Source organism: Pteropus medius, unplaced genomic scaffold, assembly GCF_902729225.1.
Source record: "Pteropus medius unplaced genomic scaffold, Ma_sr-lr_union100, whole genome shotgun sequence".
Lineage (NCBI taxonomy): Eukaryota > Metazoa > Chordata > Mammalia > Chiroptera > Pteropodidae > Pteropus > Pteropus medius.
This window is the reverse complement of record NW_024342466.1, coordinates 2,721,199-2,738,006: the sequence shown is the minus strand read 5'-3', so window position 1 is coordinate 2,738,006 and position 16,808 is coordinate 2,721,199. Positions and strand designations below refer to the sequence as shown.

Sequence of the window (16,808 nt, the reverse complement as noted above, 5' to 3'; positions counted from 1 at the left end):
TACCTCCCTTCCGCCCACCGGAGGCAGGCATGCTGCCCCTCCCCTCTTACTTTGTTCCCTTCGCCTACAATGACCTAGCCTCCCACTCCACCTGACTTTTGTCTTAGCTCCAACTAGACCTTCCAGGAGGCTCCCTTCAGCCGTTTACCACTGCAGCCAGCCACGCCCTCCTTCCCAGCTCGCTTTGACCCCTCCCCTCCTATCCCTCCCAGGCTCCGCCATCACCTGACACCCTTGTTTACCGTCTGCCTCAGCAGGAAGTCACAGGAGGTCAGCTCCTGGGACTCGCGGGCTCTGCCAGTCCCCCACTGCTCTGCCACCAGCACTAACTGCTGGCACACGGCAGGGGCTTGAATTGTAAGGTGACAGAGTGAATGCCACGGCAAATGCGCATTCCCTGGAAGACCTCTCATAAGTAAAATCTATCTATCTTTTTCCCAATATCGAAAACCTTCAGAAACTTTCATAACTATATACAGTAGGTAATCTTGCCTTTTACTATGAATTTTCTTCTCCCTGATTTTAAAATCAACTAGTGTTTAAACTGATCCATGTGAAAATTCAAGCACAAGTACCAGCCACAGCTGTTAACACACACATATTTTTTAACGACGTGGTGTCTATAAGCCGTTTGAAGGCACCTGATAGGCACAGGGCTTTGGGGCTTTGGGAAGTTTGATCGGCAGTTCTTGGCCACTACAGCATTAGGAATCACCAGGTCCTGGTGTGACTTAAATCTGCAGGCATCCCAACTCGGCTCTCACTTCCTGTAAGTGTCCCAAGTTCTTCAAGGCATTAGCGTAGGCAGAGTGGGTGCCTGCAGCTTTTCAGCCTTCTGCTTGGATTTCAGATGGACACTTTGCAGATGACTGCTCCGTTATCCGTTACCTCCTTAAAGCGCTAACAACACTGGATGGAAAAGCCAACCGCCACTAGGTTCATAACCAAAGGGTGAAGCGGCATCGGAACTCGACGCCGCTCCGTCTCTCTAGGGGACACTTTCCCCGCCCCCTTTCACTCCGCCCCAACCAGAGTAGAATGAAGGAGACGGTCCGATTTAGACCTGGACCCAAATTTTAAAGGCACACACATGCCTCGAGTTCAAGCAGACAGGGTTCCCACCACCTCACGGAAGGAGTGATTTAACGCATTCCTGAATTAGACGGAGAGGAAAATGCCTTACCCCCACGGGGAAGCGGTTCCGGCGGGACGAAGCAGCGGTGTGGACTGGGAGCGTCTGCCCGTCTGCACCCCACTCTCCCGGGTGCTCGGGCCAGGGTCCTGGAGGCAACTCTCTCAACCCCTCCTTGCCCCGCATCACAGCGGCGAGTCCTGCGGGCTCCGCCTCAGCACACGTACCCCTCCCGCAGCCGCGCTCGCTCCTGGGACGTGATGAAGAGTCCCACCGGCTCCCCCGCTCCCCGCCCCTGCTCTCTACGAAGCCGCCAGGATTCCCCTAAAACGCCATCGAATCCCATCACCCCGCTGCTGAAACCGCCAGGCCCCCCGCTCGCTCCGGCCCCGGGGCCGCCTCCGCAGGGGCCGTCCCCACGCCTCGCCCGCCTCGCCCGCCCTGCAGCTGGCTCTGACCGAGGCCTCCCCCGCGCTGGTCCCCCGACCCTTCCGCCGCGGCGCCCGGAGGGCTTCCGGGAGGAGGGCGCCGGCGGCTCCCCCCAGAGCGCGCACCTCTCCGGCGGGCTCTTCTCTTCGCGGCCGCCAGGTAGACTCGACATGGACCTCGGCGCGTCCCTGCTCGGCGCCGCGGACGCCTCCATCCCGCTTCCGCCGCAGCCCAGATCCCGACCACCCGCCCCGGCGCCGTCCAACCCGCCCGGCCCGGGAAGCGCCGGAGCGCGGCCCGAGGCTTCGTGGGAGGCGGGGCCACGAGGCAGGTCGCGACTGGATTGGCTGAGCTGCGCACTCCAGGCCAAACCCCGCGCTCCTGCGGCTCGAGCACTGAGCAGGGGGCGGGGACAGACTGGAACGCTGATTGGCTGCACGTGGTCAGGTGGCCTTTCTGGGCGGGGCGATGGGCGCGTCACGGCGGGCGTGGTCACGGCTGAGCAGCGCGCGGCCGAGATGCTGAGGACTTCGTGTTACCTGGGGAGGTCCGCCGGCCTCCTCAAACTCTGGGGTCCCTGCGCCGGCCCTGGGAGCAGGGCTGGGTGCGGAGGCAGGCGCGGCACTGCCAGCGTCCTCCGAGGCCGCGGGCCACACTTCCGCGTCATCGCAGCCCCGGGGCTTCTGAAACACGCACCCAAGGCCCCACTGGCGGGTGCGGCGTGGGCCTGGGCGTGCGTGACCCTCCCCTTAGGTGACTTTGAGTGGAATTAGGAATCGTCTACTGAGAGTGAATTCGAGGGACCCAGAGTAGAGGCCGGAAGCCCAGCTGGCTAAGGCGAGAGATGAGGAACACTAAGCAGGGGTCCTCGAAACGCAGGAAAGATGGATTCGGGATAGGTTTAGGATGTAAAACAGGAATTGGGGGACAGCTGAATGTGGGGCAGGAGGGAGACTGCAGTAGCGAGCACTAACGGAGTGATTCACATGATAGCGCCTTCAGCTGCACAGGAAGGCAGGAGGGGGAGGAGATGAGCCGATTTTGGGATATCTTGTCTGACATTCGCGGATCCAGCCAACCACAAGTGTCAATTGTGAAAGTGGCGAGTAGGGCACTGATGCAGGTTCTTGAACTCCTGACTGGCCACCCCTTTCAGAATTACAACCTCTAAGTTCAGTTGATCCCTAAGCATGGACCGGGGACTGTTCTAAGCACTTGTCACACATTCAAACTAACACCCTTATCAAGGAGTTACTGTTAGCCCCATTTTATACACGAGGAAATTGAGGTAGAGAAGAGCATCTTGCCTAAGTTCGGAAGGGTCGTGAAAGAGCCAGAATTCGAATTCAGGAATGCTTTGCCCAGAAACTGAATTTTAATTGGCTTTTCGTAGACTTGCTCAATCTGATCTCCTTCGGGGTCCAGCAGGGCCTTCCCAGCACCGCAAGTCTCCACATTTCTAGATTCTCCATGTCCTTACATTCTTGTTTGCAAACGGCTCATTTCTTGACAAATACATCCAACGGTGAAGTGCATGCCAAAGTTTGAATGAGATGCATAAGAGCCCAAGGACGGTGGAGAGGAAAGGGCATTAAAGAACTTCCAAATACAGATGATAGTGTCGAGAGGAACAGAGAGGACTCTGAAGTGTCTGCTGGATACTAACAACGAGGCACCGACAAGGTTAGCAAGAGAAATTTCAACGAGCAGTTGGAGGAGGGGTGAAAGTTAAGGACAGAAAGGGTCGAGAAAGGAGCTGCCAGGGTGGGGGGAAGAGGGATGAAGATGCAGAGCACAGGATTTTTAAGGCAGTGCAACTATTTTGTATAACTGCAATGGCGGATACGTGCCATTATACATCTGTGAATTACCGACTTCTAATGAAAACCCATAAAATGTACAGCACCCAGAGTGAACCCCAGTGCAAAATGGGAGCTTTCGGTGATGATGTGTCAGCAGAAGTTAATCAATTGTAACATGTTAACATTTGTGGGATGTCAACAGTTGGGGAGGTTGTGCACTGTAGCGGGCAGGGGCTTATGGCAACTCTTACTTTCAGCCCAATTTTGCTGTGAACCTAAAACCACTCTAGAAAAATAAAGTCCATTAAAAGTCAATAGACAGGCCAAAAAGAATAGGCATAGCTGAGGAATAAATCAGTGAGCTCCACACCTGAGCAGAATAATTCTCACAGCTCAGAAACACAGAGATGAAAAATACAGAAAGAAAGAAACATCAGTGATTCTCAACCAGGAGTGATTTTTTTTTACCTCCAGGGGACATTTGGCAATATCTGGAGATGATTTTGGTTGTCACAACCGGGGGGTAAGTGCTTCTGGGATCTAGTGAGTCGAGGACGTGAATGCCACTCAACACTCTGCAATGCACAGTGCAGCCCCTTGACGGATTGGTTGACCGAAGTGTCCTGAGTGCTGGGAGGGTGCCACGTTCCTCCTGCCTGAGGGCTTTGTTTGCGATTTCAGGGCTAGTCTGCCAGGGAGACACTCTTTCCGCTTTTGTACGTTTAAGTATTCTGCCTTCATCTTTGGTATTGTCCCTAGACCTAATCCTCTGCTGTGGATTTATTATCATGGTTAGTTTCACCCCGTTGCTATTTCATTTCTTGGGGCCTTGTTCATCCTGAAAGTCTGCCGGGTATTATTTCTTCAGTGTGTTTTTCACAGGCCCGTTTATTTACTCAAGCACAGCTAACTGTTCAGACTTGGCCTCTGGCAGCAGATGAAGGGCGGGCTGCTCCCGTGATGTCACGTCGTCAACTATGGCGTGGGCCGGCGGCCAGTGCGCCCGCCTTCCTGGGAAGTGACCGTCTCGAGGGCACTTGCATGTGGTGTGCCTGTGCTCTTAGGCTCCTGCTACAGTTACTCGGCAGTAAATAATCCTGTCGTCAGAACCTAGTCAGTTATCACAGGATGGCGAGGGCCAGGCGGGGCGCCATACGGGAGCACGTGCAGACCACCGTCGGTACCTCTGGAAGCCTGGGAAAGATGATACCTCAGGGAGTGTTCACCTGCCTGTGGGACAAGCAGCACCATGCAAACTGTGAGAGGAGCCCCAGGAGGGAAGCGGGGTGTCTGGGGGGAGTAGACCTCATCACAAGGCATGAAAGCGCGAGGCCAGGGTCCTCAGGGCGGTGGCTGGTAGGGTCACGATGGGCCGGTATGCCGTCACACTGGGAGGATGTGGCATGGTCAGCGGTGGGTTTGGTAACCCCTGTGGCCGCAGGTGGGGAGGACTTGAGGGGGCCAGCCCATCGGTTTGTTTTGGTCTCTCTCCACACAGCCGCTCCACGCCACTGTGACTGGTCTGGCACAAAGCGACCACAGCGGGAGCCACGGTCACTGGGCTCCTGTCTCTTGCTCCATCAAGAGCTGGTGCTCGGCATGGGGACAGGTCTCTATTCTCAAACTCTAACTTGAGGCTGAAGCCTCTTGGGAAAAGGAAGCAAGACCGTGTCCAGAGCTGCACCAGCGTCAGACCTCTCAACCTCATCCTGGTCAGGGAGGCAGGACACAGGCAAACAGGGACACTGAGGCTGGAATCAATTTTTTTTAAAAAAGAGACATTTGATAAAATCAACAACTGGCTTAAGAGAAAATAATAAAGCAGAAGATAATCCTTCGACATCGAGCACCAGGTATTGCGTGAGTGTCATTTATGCCAACGAGTGTGACATAGGTGAAGAAAAGCCACTCCGAAAATCACGACAGGCCTCGCCTAGGTTGTCAGAGCAGGGAAAGAACATTCCTGGATGTGAACTGTGGCCCAGAGGCTCCAGGGAGACTGACTGAGTCGCTAAGCCACCCACGCCACTTCCTTCCTGTTAAGGCTCCCGGCAAGTGTTCATCCTGGCCTGCGGCGCACAGCCGGTCCCGTCTCTCCCGCAGCCCAGGGAACACTGGGATGAGCCCGGAGGCTGGATTTTGAGAGATTATATTATGTCAGTTCCTCCTACAGCTCATGGTGAATAAACATCCCTAAGGAGGCACAAGGCACAGTCCCAGGTGCCTCCATCACTGGGCTTTCTGAGGAACTTTTTTCAAACCACGATTGTTCCACGAAATCTTGGTAACCCACGGAACCCAGGACCAGAGTGTCACCTTCAGTGGGCGACAACTTCCCCTGAATCGGCCCCTCCGAGCCCCTGGACTTGTCTGAGGCAGCGCTAGAGGAAGGAAAGAGGGGCCGGGCCGGTTTTCTCACTTTCCAAGATCATTTTTGAAAAAAGAAAACATTATTTTACTAAGACTGTATGTTAACGTTTTACTGGACACACTTTATTTTATGAAGAATGAATGAACTTGTAGCAAACCTGACTTTCCAAAATTAAACATTTTTAAGTGGACGAAAGTGAAAAGCATCCTGGAATAGATTACACCAGCAGGGACATAAGTGTCTGGTCACAAACCACAAGTGGTAGCCGACATCTTGTTGGAATTTTTATATGAAAAAGAAAATCTTAATAATCAGATCAGCGACAGGTCTGATGTTAACAGGAGTTTATGATTTTGTTCGCGGTGCTTTAAAGGTGGGGTGGGCAAATGAGCAACTCCAGGTTGCAGCGGGCTTCGCCCCCGCAGACGCGATCACTGCCCAGGAGTTTGCCTCTGGGACTTTCGCTAAGCTCCAGAGCCCGGCAGAAGGGCTGTTCCAGCTGCTTCTGCGGCCATAAGACAGACGTGCTGGCTTTGCTGCCATGTGGCCCGAGCCTCTGCCGAGACTGGCCTGGCTGGGGCCATGTCATGGGGAAGGACAGTGCGGCCTCCCGCATCCCATGAAACCGTCCCAGGCAAGTATGCGAGTCCCAGGGCTGCCACTGCGGGCAGAGGGAAATAGAAACATTTCGACTGGCAAACACCAAGGCGCCCGCTCTCCCAGCTCGCGTCGATGTCCTAGTTACTGCAAACGGCCGGCAGCAGCTCTCCAGTCTTTTCCGTGACATTGGTGCTGCAGCGACTTCTGTAGCCAGTACACACCCGGCCCGCTCTGCCGCGGGTGGAAAGCAGACACAGCCCTCCAAGGAGACGAGGGCATGTGGCACGGGCCGTCTTGTGAGGTTCACCGTAACCCAAGACTCTGCCCCCTGGGGCCAGCGCTCTGCGACGCCCCAAGTGCAGTGACGAAAACAGCAGGGAGAAAGGCGCGCGGCGGCAGATGGGTGCTCGGCAGGAGCATGTCGCCCAGCGCCCTGGGACTGCCGGGGGCGTGAGGCGGGAGTGGGGGGGCGCGCCTAAGAGTCAAGATGAGCCGTTTCCCGCCTGGAAGCTACCCTGGAACTTTGCAGGCGTGCTTGAAGCACACATAGCTCACCTAGCAAATCCTAGGTACCAGAGTCATGGGGCCCCAAGGAATGTCAGAGCATCCGGGAGCTTCTTGTCTCCACGGCCAGCTGCCCCTATCCGGCTCCAGGGCCACCTCTGGACAGGGGCTCAGCGTTCCCACTTCCCGCAGATCTGAAGCCCCAAGAAGCCAACAGGCCTGTTAGAGTGCACAGCCAGCACCGGGCGCCCGGGCAGCGGGCTGAACTGGGTGTGCACCTTAGGGTGGGGTCCCACTGGGCAGCAAGGGATGATCCAGTTCTGTGGAAACGTCATTTCTGAAGAATTACGTGATCCCTGACAGAGCGTGGAGTTTCTGTTGTGCACATGTTCTGGGGTTAGAACCGGCAGTGCCGCCTCGCTCAGGCCCAGAGGCGGTCTCACCTCCAGCGAGCGCACGCTCCCACGGAGCTACAGGTGATGGCATCGCCACTTCCCCCTCCACCTGTGCAGCCCTCACTCGCCCCAGCGGCCACTGCGAGATGTGCCAGGATTGAGGCCTCGGGTTGGCATCAGGCAGGGAACCATGTGCCATAGGTCATGGGACAGAATCAGGCACGTGGGCAGGCCTGCTGCTGGCCTCCTGACCCGGCTGGTCGAGGCCGGCCCAGCGCCGGGTTGGGGAGTTCTAGTGACATTGGTTAGAGCGCCAATTAAAATGGAGCCCCCTGCAGTGCAGGGCCAGGCCTCGGGAGGCAGGGGCCCCTGTCCCCGACAGAGCCTGCGGCACTCAGACGCCAACCTGCCCTCTATCCAGCGCCACCTTCCCGCTGGTCAGGGCCATCCTCAAGTCCAACGGGCAGAATTCCTGACCGCAAACGGGAAGCAGGGCCTGCATTCCTCCCCTCGCCATCCCCAGGGCAGACCGATCTCGTCATCAGATTTTTGACAAAAGACAAGCCGGGCAGCCTGGGCGGATGGCAGACAGGGGAACGCAGAGGTCTGAGGAGGCTGTCGGCTGAACCGGAGAGCGGTAGGCAGGCGGCGCATGAAACAAACCAACACGGACTTTGCACATGATGTCACGGGCTCAGGTGTCTAACACCGGAGGAGGGCCATGCCTCTCCTCGGTGCCCCTAGCCTGACCCGCGGCCCTGACCCGCGGCTGGGCTGTGTGCGGCTGCTGCTCTGCCCTCCGCAGCCTCGGAATCACGGCAAACGCAGAAGGCCACAGGCACAGTCTCAGCGGCATCAGGCATTGCTCGGCTGCTCCCCGAGGTTCCTCTCCTGTCCGTCAGGACACGAGGGTCTGGCTCTGACATACAGCCTTTGCCCACAGGCTCGCGGGCACGTGAACACTGCAGACACCTGCCCCGCCTGGCTGGCTCCAGCCCGGCCCCCTGGGCGGCATGTGAGAACCAGTCTCCCTGCCTTTTATGTTTCAAATCGTCCAGATCTAGCTTCGAATGGTTCTAACGCTTCCTTGGCCCATCTGGACCTGAAAGCAAGAGCTGATTTTTAAAAGTCAGATTCTCGTTGCACTTGGACAGAATGAATAACGTGTCTTTCACATTTTTTTGTATTTCTCTTCAATAGTTGCTTGACCCAATATCTTTCTGTCTGCTCTATACAATGAAAATACAAACTAAATGAGAATAGAAAAAAATAATTAAAGCATTAAATTGTACAAATTACAAATCTGTTCCAAAATATACTTACATTAAATAAAATATGCCTTTCAGTAAGAGATCTACAGTGAATGACTGCGTTCTGGGAAGCTTCGCGACACCTGGGCAGGGCCACCATTCCTGGAAGGAGCTAAGACGGTCTGCATCCGATCACAGTCTGCAGCGGCTCCTCATTTAGGCTCCTCATTTAGCGGCAGTGGTGCGGGGAGGGAGTGAGCTTTCGGGAAAGGGGAAGAAGCGAGCTCTAGCTTCAATTCTGAGTTCATTACAACTTCTCACGGATCTCAACAGCCTACACAGTACAGTTTCAGGAAAGTAAACATGTGAAGGTACGCAGACAGCCCTTCAGAACGCGGACACGTTTCCTGCTGGATTGCACGGAGCTCCCCGTCCAGCGGCAGTCGTGAAGGGGCTCCCCCTCGGGACCCGGACGGCCCAGTGGGACTGAGGGCTCACGAGGACTGTGTGGGTGGCGGGCTCCCGTGGTGTGAGCTGGAGGCCCTGTGGTCTTCCCGCCATCATCTGGCATAATGCTTGATGTAGTCTCCCACTTTGTTCCGGAAGTCCTCCTGTGCGGGGCAGGGAGGGCGAGAGGAGAGGGGCGAGCGGTGAGGCAGAAGGGACACCGTAGGGACAAGCTGCATCCACCTGGGTCGAGGACCCGCGGAGAGCTCGGCTGCCAGCCTCCAGGAGCCAAGGTGGCAGAGCTGGGGCTGCTCTGGTGCCCACCGTGCGAGGCCCTGTGCCTGGAGTGCTGGGGGTGGGGACGTCGACGCAGAAGCTCAGAGTGGCAGGGACCCCCAGGCCTGTTGTCTGGCAGATGGAGAGAGAGAGAGGCCCAGTGTGGGCACGGTCCTGACGCGGCCCGGGAGCCCTGACCTGCCCTGGCCAAAGTGCTCACCGTGTCACTTCCACAGTGCCCAGGGCCCGCAGGCCCGTCAGGCCAAAGGAGCCACGACCCAAGCTCACTGGACCTGCAGTGACGTCCCCACAGGCACCCCGCCCCCACCCAGCCCTCGGGACCAAAGGCGCCCTTTGCTCTCTTTGTCTAGCCCAGGACAAAGCCCGGAGTCCAGGCCTCTGCCCAAAGGCACAGAGCAGGGCCCACCGGAAGGTCAGGGGCTCTGCAGCCAGATGGCCTGGGCCCAAATGCTGGGCCCTGCCCCTTGCTGAGTCTTACCACCCAGGTGGCCCCACCTCCTCAGCAGTAGACCAGGGTGACAAGGGACCCTCTCTCAAGCCGTCAGAACAAGTGCACCTGGGAGGGCCACTCGGGGCCGCTGCCCCACCCTGTAACCCGCTCTAACGCGGGGCCCCAGCTCCCCTCTGAGCACCCTGAGCACCGTCCTGCCTTGGGGCCTTGGCACTGGCTGCTGTCACTCTCTGGAACCCTCTCCTCCGAGAGCCACTGGTCAAGCAGCTCTCCAGTCGCACCCTATCAGAAAGGCCTCCCTGAGCACCCACACGGAACAGCAACACTCCTCGCCCGCCCCACACTCCCTGGGCCCCACCCCCTTCCATTCTCTCTGCTCGTCTCTGCTCTGCCCCTTCCCACGGGAACGTGCGGCCCACAGGGTGGGGGGGCTATCTGTCCCCCGATCCCCTGAGCACTGGGCACCTCGCTGGGCACTCGAGTGGCCACCAGTCAAGCTCGGGATAAGTAACGAATACGAAATAAGCAGGAAGTTCCATAACCGTGACCGAGAACCGGCATGGGACGCGGGTGGGGTGGGGCACGTCTCAGAGTTCGTGGGGAGGCATCACTGCCAGAGGGATTTCGGGCCCATCGTACTGCCCCTCATCTCACACGCTAGACGCCGCGTAACACCCGCTCCAGGGCTAAGAGCGCTCCCTCTCACTGCCACTTCCTTTCCTCGACGAGGTGCAGTCCACAGGGGCCGCCACCAACCGCCGCTCTGAGTGCGGCGTTCCTTGTCAGCAACAGTGACGAGAGGGGCTACAGTATGGAGCCTCCAGGGAAGGTGGGGGCCCGGGAGCACGCCTGCGAGGGCTCGACAGCGCGGCAGACACACCGAGGCTCTGCGGGGCGAGTGCTTCCAACTGCTTCCAACTGCTTCAAATTCTAAATTGGCACCTGCTCTCCCCCAGACGCCTCTTCGCTTCACTTAACGCCTTCGCCTGCCCCTTCTCCCCAGACGCCTCGCTTCCTCTCGGAACTTCCCCACCCCACGCCCCTACCCCCAGACGCCTCTCCTCAGACGCCTCCGCCTCAATGCAACGCCCCACCCCGCCCCTCCCCTAGACGCCCCGCCGCCAGCGCACCTTGTCCCTCAAGTGATGCTCCGCAGCTTCGATGTTCAGTGGGTCGTCAAAATTCAGAAGATCCTCAAAAAGAGAGAAACTCACAGTAAACAACAGAAAGACTCTGTTCTGCTATGAGTCATTTTATAACCAGCTGGTGAAACCTAATCAGTGAACTGTAGAACGAGAGACCCCGAGTCTTGAGATTCCGCTAAGAACTAAAGTTCGTTTGAGGCGAGACTATCCAACTTGTATTCAAAACGGGCGAACAGCTGAGAGAAGTGGGGGTGACGTTTACATGTAACCGTCCAAAGTGCCCTGAGAACGGAGGCAACAGCCACCCCCCTAATTTCCGACGCTACCTTTGATAACTGGAGAATGAAGAACCAGTCTCATTATGAGCATTTCCAAACTAAGGCCCTTTCTCTCTCCCTTGAACATTAGTTTCCCCCCTTACTTTGTGATGAACGACCTTGCCTTTGTAAGCCGGGGCTTCCACTCCGACCTTAACCGATTTCCCTTCATCTTTTCAGTCACCTCCCAAGCTCTGCACTCACGCCCAGCAGTGAGGACACAGTGAACCGACCGCACGCTGGCAGGGTGAGGGCCAGCAGGCCGATGTCACTGGCCGCAGGGGGGGCGCCAGCCCTTTCCACTTAGAGAAGCCCTGGGATGCCCTCCCCGCCCTGAAACCCGGGGGATTTCAGATCAGAGGCTACACATCACCTGGCACCACCTCCTCCTCCCAGAAACCCGGGTGTTAAGAGCCGTCTTTTTAATGAGCCGTGGCTTTCCGAAGCCACAGACGGGTCATCGTAAAGATGACCCTGTCTCTCTTCAGGAGAAACGCTAAACTTGGAGACTGTAGTCCTGACTTCAAATAAACATGGGCGTGATCAACGTTACAAACATAACGGAAGTCCTCAATCTCTATGATTGTCTGAAAATAAATTAGACTCCAAGTCCCAGAAATAGGCCAAAGCAGAAAGTACAGTACACGAGACATGCAGTGTATGTGAAGACCACACCGGACACACACGATTCCTTATTCCCTTAGCCACACGTCTGACCTAAAATGAACATATGGGTTGGAATAACCATTCCAGACTTAATTAGCAATTTTGACGAGCTGTAGAATTTGGAAGGTTGGGAGCACTTGGAGAGATAAAGACTGTTATCAGATTTCTTAAAAAAAAAACTCCAAGGAGCCGAGGCTTATTTCCTTCCATGAACTCCCCCTGGGGTGAGTTGTCAGTCAAAACCATTTCTGGTTCAGGGCCAGGGAACCTGGGGAAGCAGTGGGAAAGGTTCTGCTGTGGTGGCAGATGCCACGACACGTGGGCCCCAGGAAGGGCCCGAGGTGCCCCTGTGCTCTTCGGCCCCCTCGACCAGCGCTGGGGACACGAAGGCTCATCGTTGCCACAAGGACGTCTGGCAGGAAGTCATGCTCAGGCCTTGCCACTCCAGAGGGACACTTCGCTCTAATGAGAAAGCCCAAAACAGAAACTGTCCCCAATGGCTTGGAGCCGAGGTACGACTTCCTGTGGAGATCAGGGGACGTCCTGAAATCAGGAAGTCTCAGTGTGTTGCTTGTGTTACAGTGGCCATCAAATGACAAAGTAGAGGGAAGTAGGGACTTGGAGTCTGATTTTGAGACTGCCGTTTTTTTAATCTTGCTGAGGACAAGAACGAGAGCTCTGTGGCAGAGCAGCCCCACCCCAGGGTGACTGAGCTGTGCAGGTCCATCTGCCGCCGGCCAGGAAGTACCCTCCAACAGAATGGCATCTTGGGGGCTGTCCACGATGGCCTCGTTTTCATGGAGGGACCTTAGGTTCTCTGACGGCAGCAAAACTTTTTCCCCCAAAGACAGATCCTTGGAGTTTCTTTTAAAGCTCTTTTACGATCAAAAGGTCAAAATTCAAAGGAATAACAACATTACATAAAATGCGAGTAGCAGCTGTGCGCTCAAGCTCCTCGCCACGCCCCTTCTTGCCCTCCGGCCCTCGCCTGCAATGAGCCGTTTCCGAGGACAGTGATCGTCCAGGCAGCTTGTCACTGACACACCACCACTATGGTTCTGGTTCGTGAAAAGCCTAGAGTTTGGGGACCACACGGTCCTTCCCCAAACCAAGACACGTGGGAGTGGAGAGGGGGCCGGGCCAGCGCCTGCCAGCCACGGGAGTGGGAAGGGGACGAGAGCGACGGAACCCGCCTCGTGCCCAAGAGGCGGAGGCGGCCGCTCCAGGACCGGAGTGGGGACGCTCTGCCCGTGGCCCTGCCTTCCCCGGGATGTCGCTCAAAAGCCGCTGGCTCCCACCTCACCAGTCCTGACTCATCAAAACACAACAGAAAAGAGGGGTCAGGATGGACGGGTGCCGCTTCTAACCCGTGTTGTCCCTGACGTGATGTTTAAGACAAGCAGGCAGGGAATCGAGAAAATCAAGAAACACTTGGGATTCTGGTCAATATACTTACAGTAAACAAAGAGTTTAATCCCCAAACAACATCCTGAAATGAAGAAGAAAGAAGACAGGTTTCAGGCTCCTGTGCACGTAAGTCTTTTAATCTATGCCCGAGAAGCATGTACTGAAGCGTGGTGACATCTCCCTGCAGCAAACTGAGCTCCCCCGAGACAGAAAACTAGAGCCTTCCCTTCTCCGGGCTGAGTCTGTGAGAGCAGACGTGGGCCTCTCGCCGAGGGCCGGGCCCGACGGGCCCACGGGCGGCATCTGCTCAGAACCCGAGCTTACCTGTCACTGCCCAACGTGGTTCGGACTTCTGAAGTCACCCTGACAACAGAGTCTGCCGCCCTGGGGGTCACAAATACGCTAGTCCCCCATCCCACTGAGTCTTCATCATTCTGCTCTAGCTCCTTTGAAAATCACGGGAGACTGACCTTGTTTAAAATTCGAAGATCAGAAATTCCCATTAAAACAAAACCGAACACCAGTGTTCTCTGGACTGACCGGCGACCACTGTGCGACCCGATCGCAGATTCTCTCCTGGCCCCCCCTCCATCGGCCCACGAGCTTGTCCTCCTGAGGGCTGTGCTCACTCCGACACTGCGGCACGTGGCAATTTTAATTGCCCCTTGTTCTTCATCCATCCGTCCCTCTGTCCGTCCATCCTTCTGGTGTGAGCCAGGCCTGGGGCCAGGCCTGGGTTCCCAGAGGACTCACCAGGGAGGAGGATGTGGGGCACTGCCAGGAACAAGGACGGCAGTCGGGGTCACCTGCCAGGTAGAGAGACTGCCTGTACAGGAGCTAAGTCCCAAGAGGGCAGGACGCGTCCAGAGCGTGGCGAGAGGACTGGCCAGGCTGCCCGTGGCCAGAGCCCACACCTCGTGAGGAGACACAGTCACGACTGCACTAAGCCTGCAGTGTCCTCTGACTCTGCGACGGGGCCCAACCTCCCTCCCTGCGTTCCGGCCCCAGAGTGCCTACTTGGCGACGGCCAACACCTGACTGTGCTTTCTGGCCACAAGGAGGGGTCCACCCCCAGTGTGCGCTGTCTCCCAGGAGGTGTGGTCACGTGCAGAGCTGGGCCTGGCCCCCGCCCTGCTGGGCCACTTCACCCTCAGAGTCCTCTGAGAGCTGGGGAGCGGGAAGGGGGGCGGTCTCTGAGGGCGAACCAGTCCATCAGCACATGGCCGCTGAGCCGGGTTTCTGCACAAGCTGTGTGGAAGGCAGGGCCTAGACCGCTAGCCCGCGAGGGGCGGTGGGGAAAGGAGCCTGGCACGCGTGGGCAGGGCAGGGCCCCAGCCCGTCCAGGCCTGCTCCGGCTCGCCCTTGTGTCCAAGGGACAGTGGCGAGTAGCATCTCTGTGACCAGCCGCTGCTGGCTTTTTGAGCATCTGGCACACACTTAGACTTATAAGTGGTTTCAGTGAGGACAACTTTGATCCTCCACGTGTGACTGAGCCAAAGCTGACATGTGTGGAAAACTCTTACCCTTGGGGGGAGGTGGCGGGAGAGGGGGGACGGCATGAGCGACGTGCCCGCCAGTTCTCGGAGCCTCCAAACAGGCCAGTTTGCCACCTGCAACCCTCTCAGGTGGCCCGGCCCGCTAAGACCAGGGCCTCAGGGGGCCTGGTCCATGTAACTGTGCCGCATTGAGGCCAAGCCGAAGCAAAGTGCAGGCTGGGGACAGAGCTGCCCCCGAACCCAGGCCCGCAAGGCTGTCTGGGTCCAACGCAAGACGGGGTGGAGGCGACCCCCGTCTGAAGACGTTTCGTCCATCGGAAACGATGGGAAGGGCCAGGCGGCCGCCTACCACGAAGTGCGCGCCGGCTGGGCGTGCTGGCCACTTCTGACACGGAGCTGAGCCGACGTGAAGACACTCCAGGTGTCCCGCAGACACCACGGAGGAAAAGCCTGGAGGCGAAGCCACAGCTGGTGGCCTCGTGTGGGCACTCGTGACGTGTGCCCCGGAAAGTCAAGCCTATGTCGTAGAAGCAACCGGGGCCATTTAGTCAGTCCCCAGGGAAGGGGCCCTCCCCTCGAGGCACACCTGGCTGCCGTCCTGCCACCCGTCTTCTGTCCGGTGTAACTCAGAGGGGACATGAAGGAGTCACAGCTACCCTTTCCTTCCTGTCATTCTTCGTAACTGTCCTCACCTTTAAGGGTGAGATGACTATAAAAGATGGGGACAAAGGGACAAAAAGAGCAGAAACTAAATTATCTGAAGCACAGATAGGAAAGGCCAGAGGGGAGAGGAAATGGCCCGACGGTCCCCCTTCACTGAAGAGAACCCGGCAGAGGACGTGACCGGGCCGAGGGCTTGGCTGAGCAGTCCCAGGCGTGGGCGGTGGGACGAGGAGGAAGCAGGGTGTGCTGGCCACTGGTGTGGACAGAACAGAGGGGACACCGGTGTTCTCACAGGTGGCTGGCTACCGAGGGAGAGGCCCCCGGGGCAGAGCTGCGGTCAGAGGCATCGCATCGTACCTTTAACGTCCTTGTGGGAGCCCAGCCAGTGCCGTCAATCGAATGTTCTCGCAGCAAACTGAAACACACAGACAGGCAGGGTGGTCAGCAAGGAGCAGCGCCGGGCACGCGAGGGACACATGTGCCAGCGCCGCCGACGGGTGCTCTCGGCCTGAGTCCTGTCGTCAGGAGCTGTCCCCTCACGTCACCCACGTCCCCGTCCCGCTGTGGAGGTCTTCCCTGCGTCCGAGGCTGGACTCGCGCCGAGTCCGTCCAAGCTCCCGTGTTATCTCTACTCGCGGCACCCACGGGCCTTTCATCCCGACGGACACGGAAGTTCGAGGCTGGGCAAAAGCATGCTCCACACGGAGCACCAAAGAGCATGTGTCAACCTAGTGGTAAGAGCTGAGGGTGATAACCGTGACAACGGGGGCAACTGACACTTGGAGGTTCCTACTTCTGCGTCAGCTCAATCAAGCCTCAGTGACCCGGCAGGAAGCGGCCGCCCTCCCCGACCTGTCTTGTTGGGCTAACGCGACGTTCTGGATGGCGCCGACCCACGGCGGGGCGGGCCACCCTCAGGGACACTGCCCTGGCTTTGGCGATCCGTGGCCTCGGCTCTTACCTGGACCCAGGTCATTTTCATCACTGTTCTATCACTGAATACACCTTATATACTCTCGTATAAAAGCTTGTCCCCTACTTCGAAAAACTTAATACCGAGTTTCCTTCCGGCAAAGTTAGTCTGGCTTCGTGGAATGACATCATGCTGGTGCTGTGATCGGTTCTGATGAGACCTGACTCCGCAAGCTGCTTCCTGCCCACCTACACCTCCTACAAGCCACCTGTCTGCAGCCGATGCTCACCTGCCCAGTGGCCTGTCTACCTGTTTCACGTCGATCAGTGGGACCGTCACAAACGATGTAATCTGGCCGATCTCTTTTGATTTTGTGTTTTGGGGCTTTTAATCTTAACCCGGCTAAATCGATCAATTGTCCCTGAAGGTTTCTGGCTTTCGGAGGAGGCCAGCACCTGCTAAACCCCCATCGTACATTTCCAATAATCTGGCTACTCAGAAGACAGCAAAAGCGACAGGGGGA

At 57.3% G+C, this 16,808-nt stretch overlaps 2 protein-coding genes across 11 annotated transcripts in view; both read right to left on the bottom strand.

Moving 5' to 3' along the window:
- SCLY (selenocysteine lyase) overlaps window positions 1-1,865 on the bottom strand; it is a 29,808-nt gene extending 27,943 nt beyond the window's left edge. Inside the window, exon 1 of one of the 4 annotated variants that reach the window (XM_039860579.1) lies at window positions 1,687-1,865. In XM_039860579.1, coding sequence (XP_039716513.1) covers window positions 1,687-1,775 — 89 coding nt within the window. In that variant the 5' untranslated portion in view covers window positions 1,776-1,865. The remainder of the gene's footprint in view (window positions 1-1,686) is intronic. The other 3 variants (XM_039860570.1, XM_039860561.1, XM_039860587.1) reach the window with 3 other exon arrangements.
- A 3,969-nt stretch (window positions 1,866-5,834) lies between these two features.
- The window catches only part of UBE2F (ubiquitin conjugating enzyme E2 F (putative)), a 48,485-nt gene continuing 37,511 nt past the window's right edge, over window positions 5,835-16,808 (bottom strand). For 5 of the 7 annotated variants that reach the window (XM_039860617.1, XM_039860636.1, XM_039860651.1 and 2 more), the window contains 4 exons: window positions 15,730-15,787; window positions 13,263-13,295; window positions 10,809-10,871; window positions 5,835-9,094 (listed from right to left, as the gene is read on the bottom strand). In XM_039860617.1, coding sequence (XP_039716551.1) covers window positions 9,044-9,094; window positions 10,809-10,871; window positions 13,263-13,295; window positions 15,730-15,787 — 205 coding nt within the window. In that variant the 3' untranslated portion in view covers window positions 5,835-9,043. The remainder of the gene's footprint in view (window positions 9,095-10,808; window positions 10,872-13,262; window positions 13,296-15,729; window positions 15,788-16,808) is intronic. The other 2 variants (XR_005652343.1, XM_039860626.1) reach the window with 2 other exon arrangements.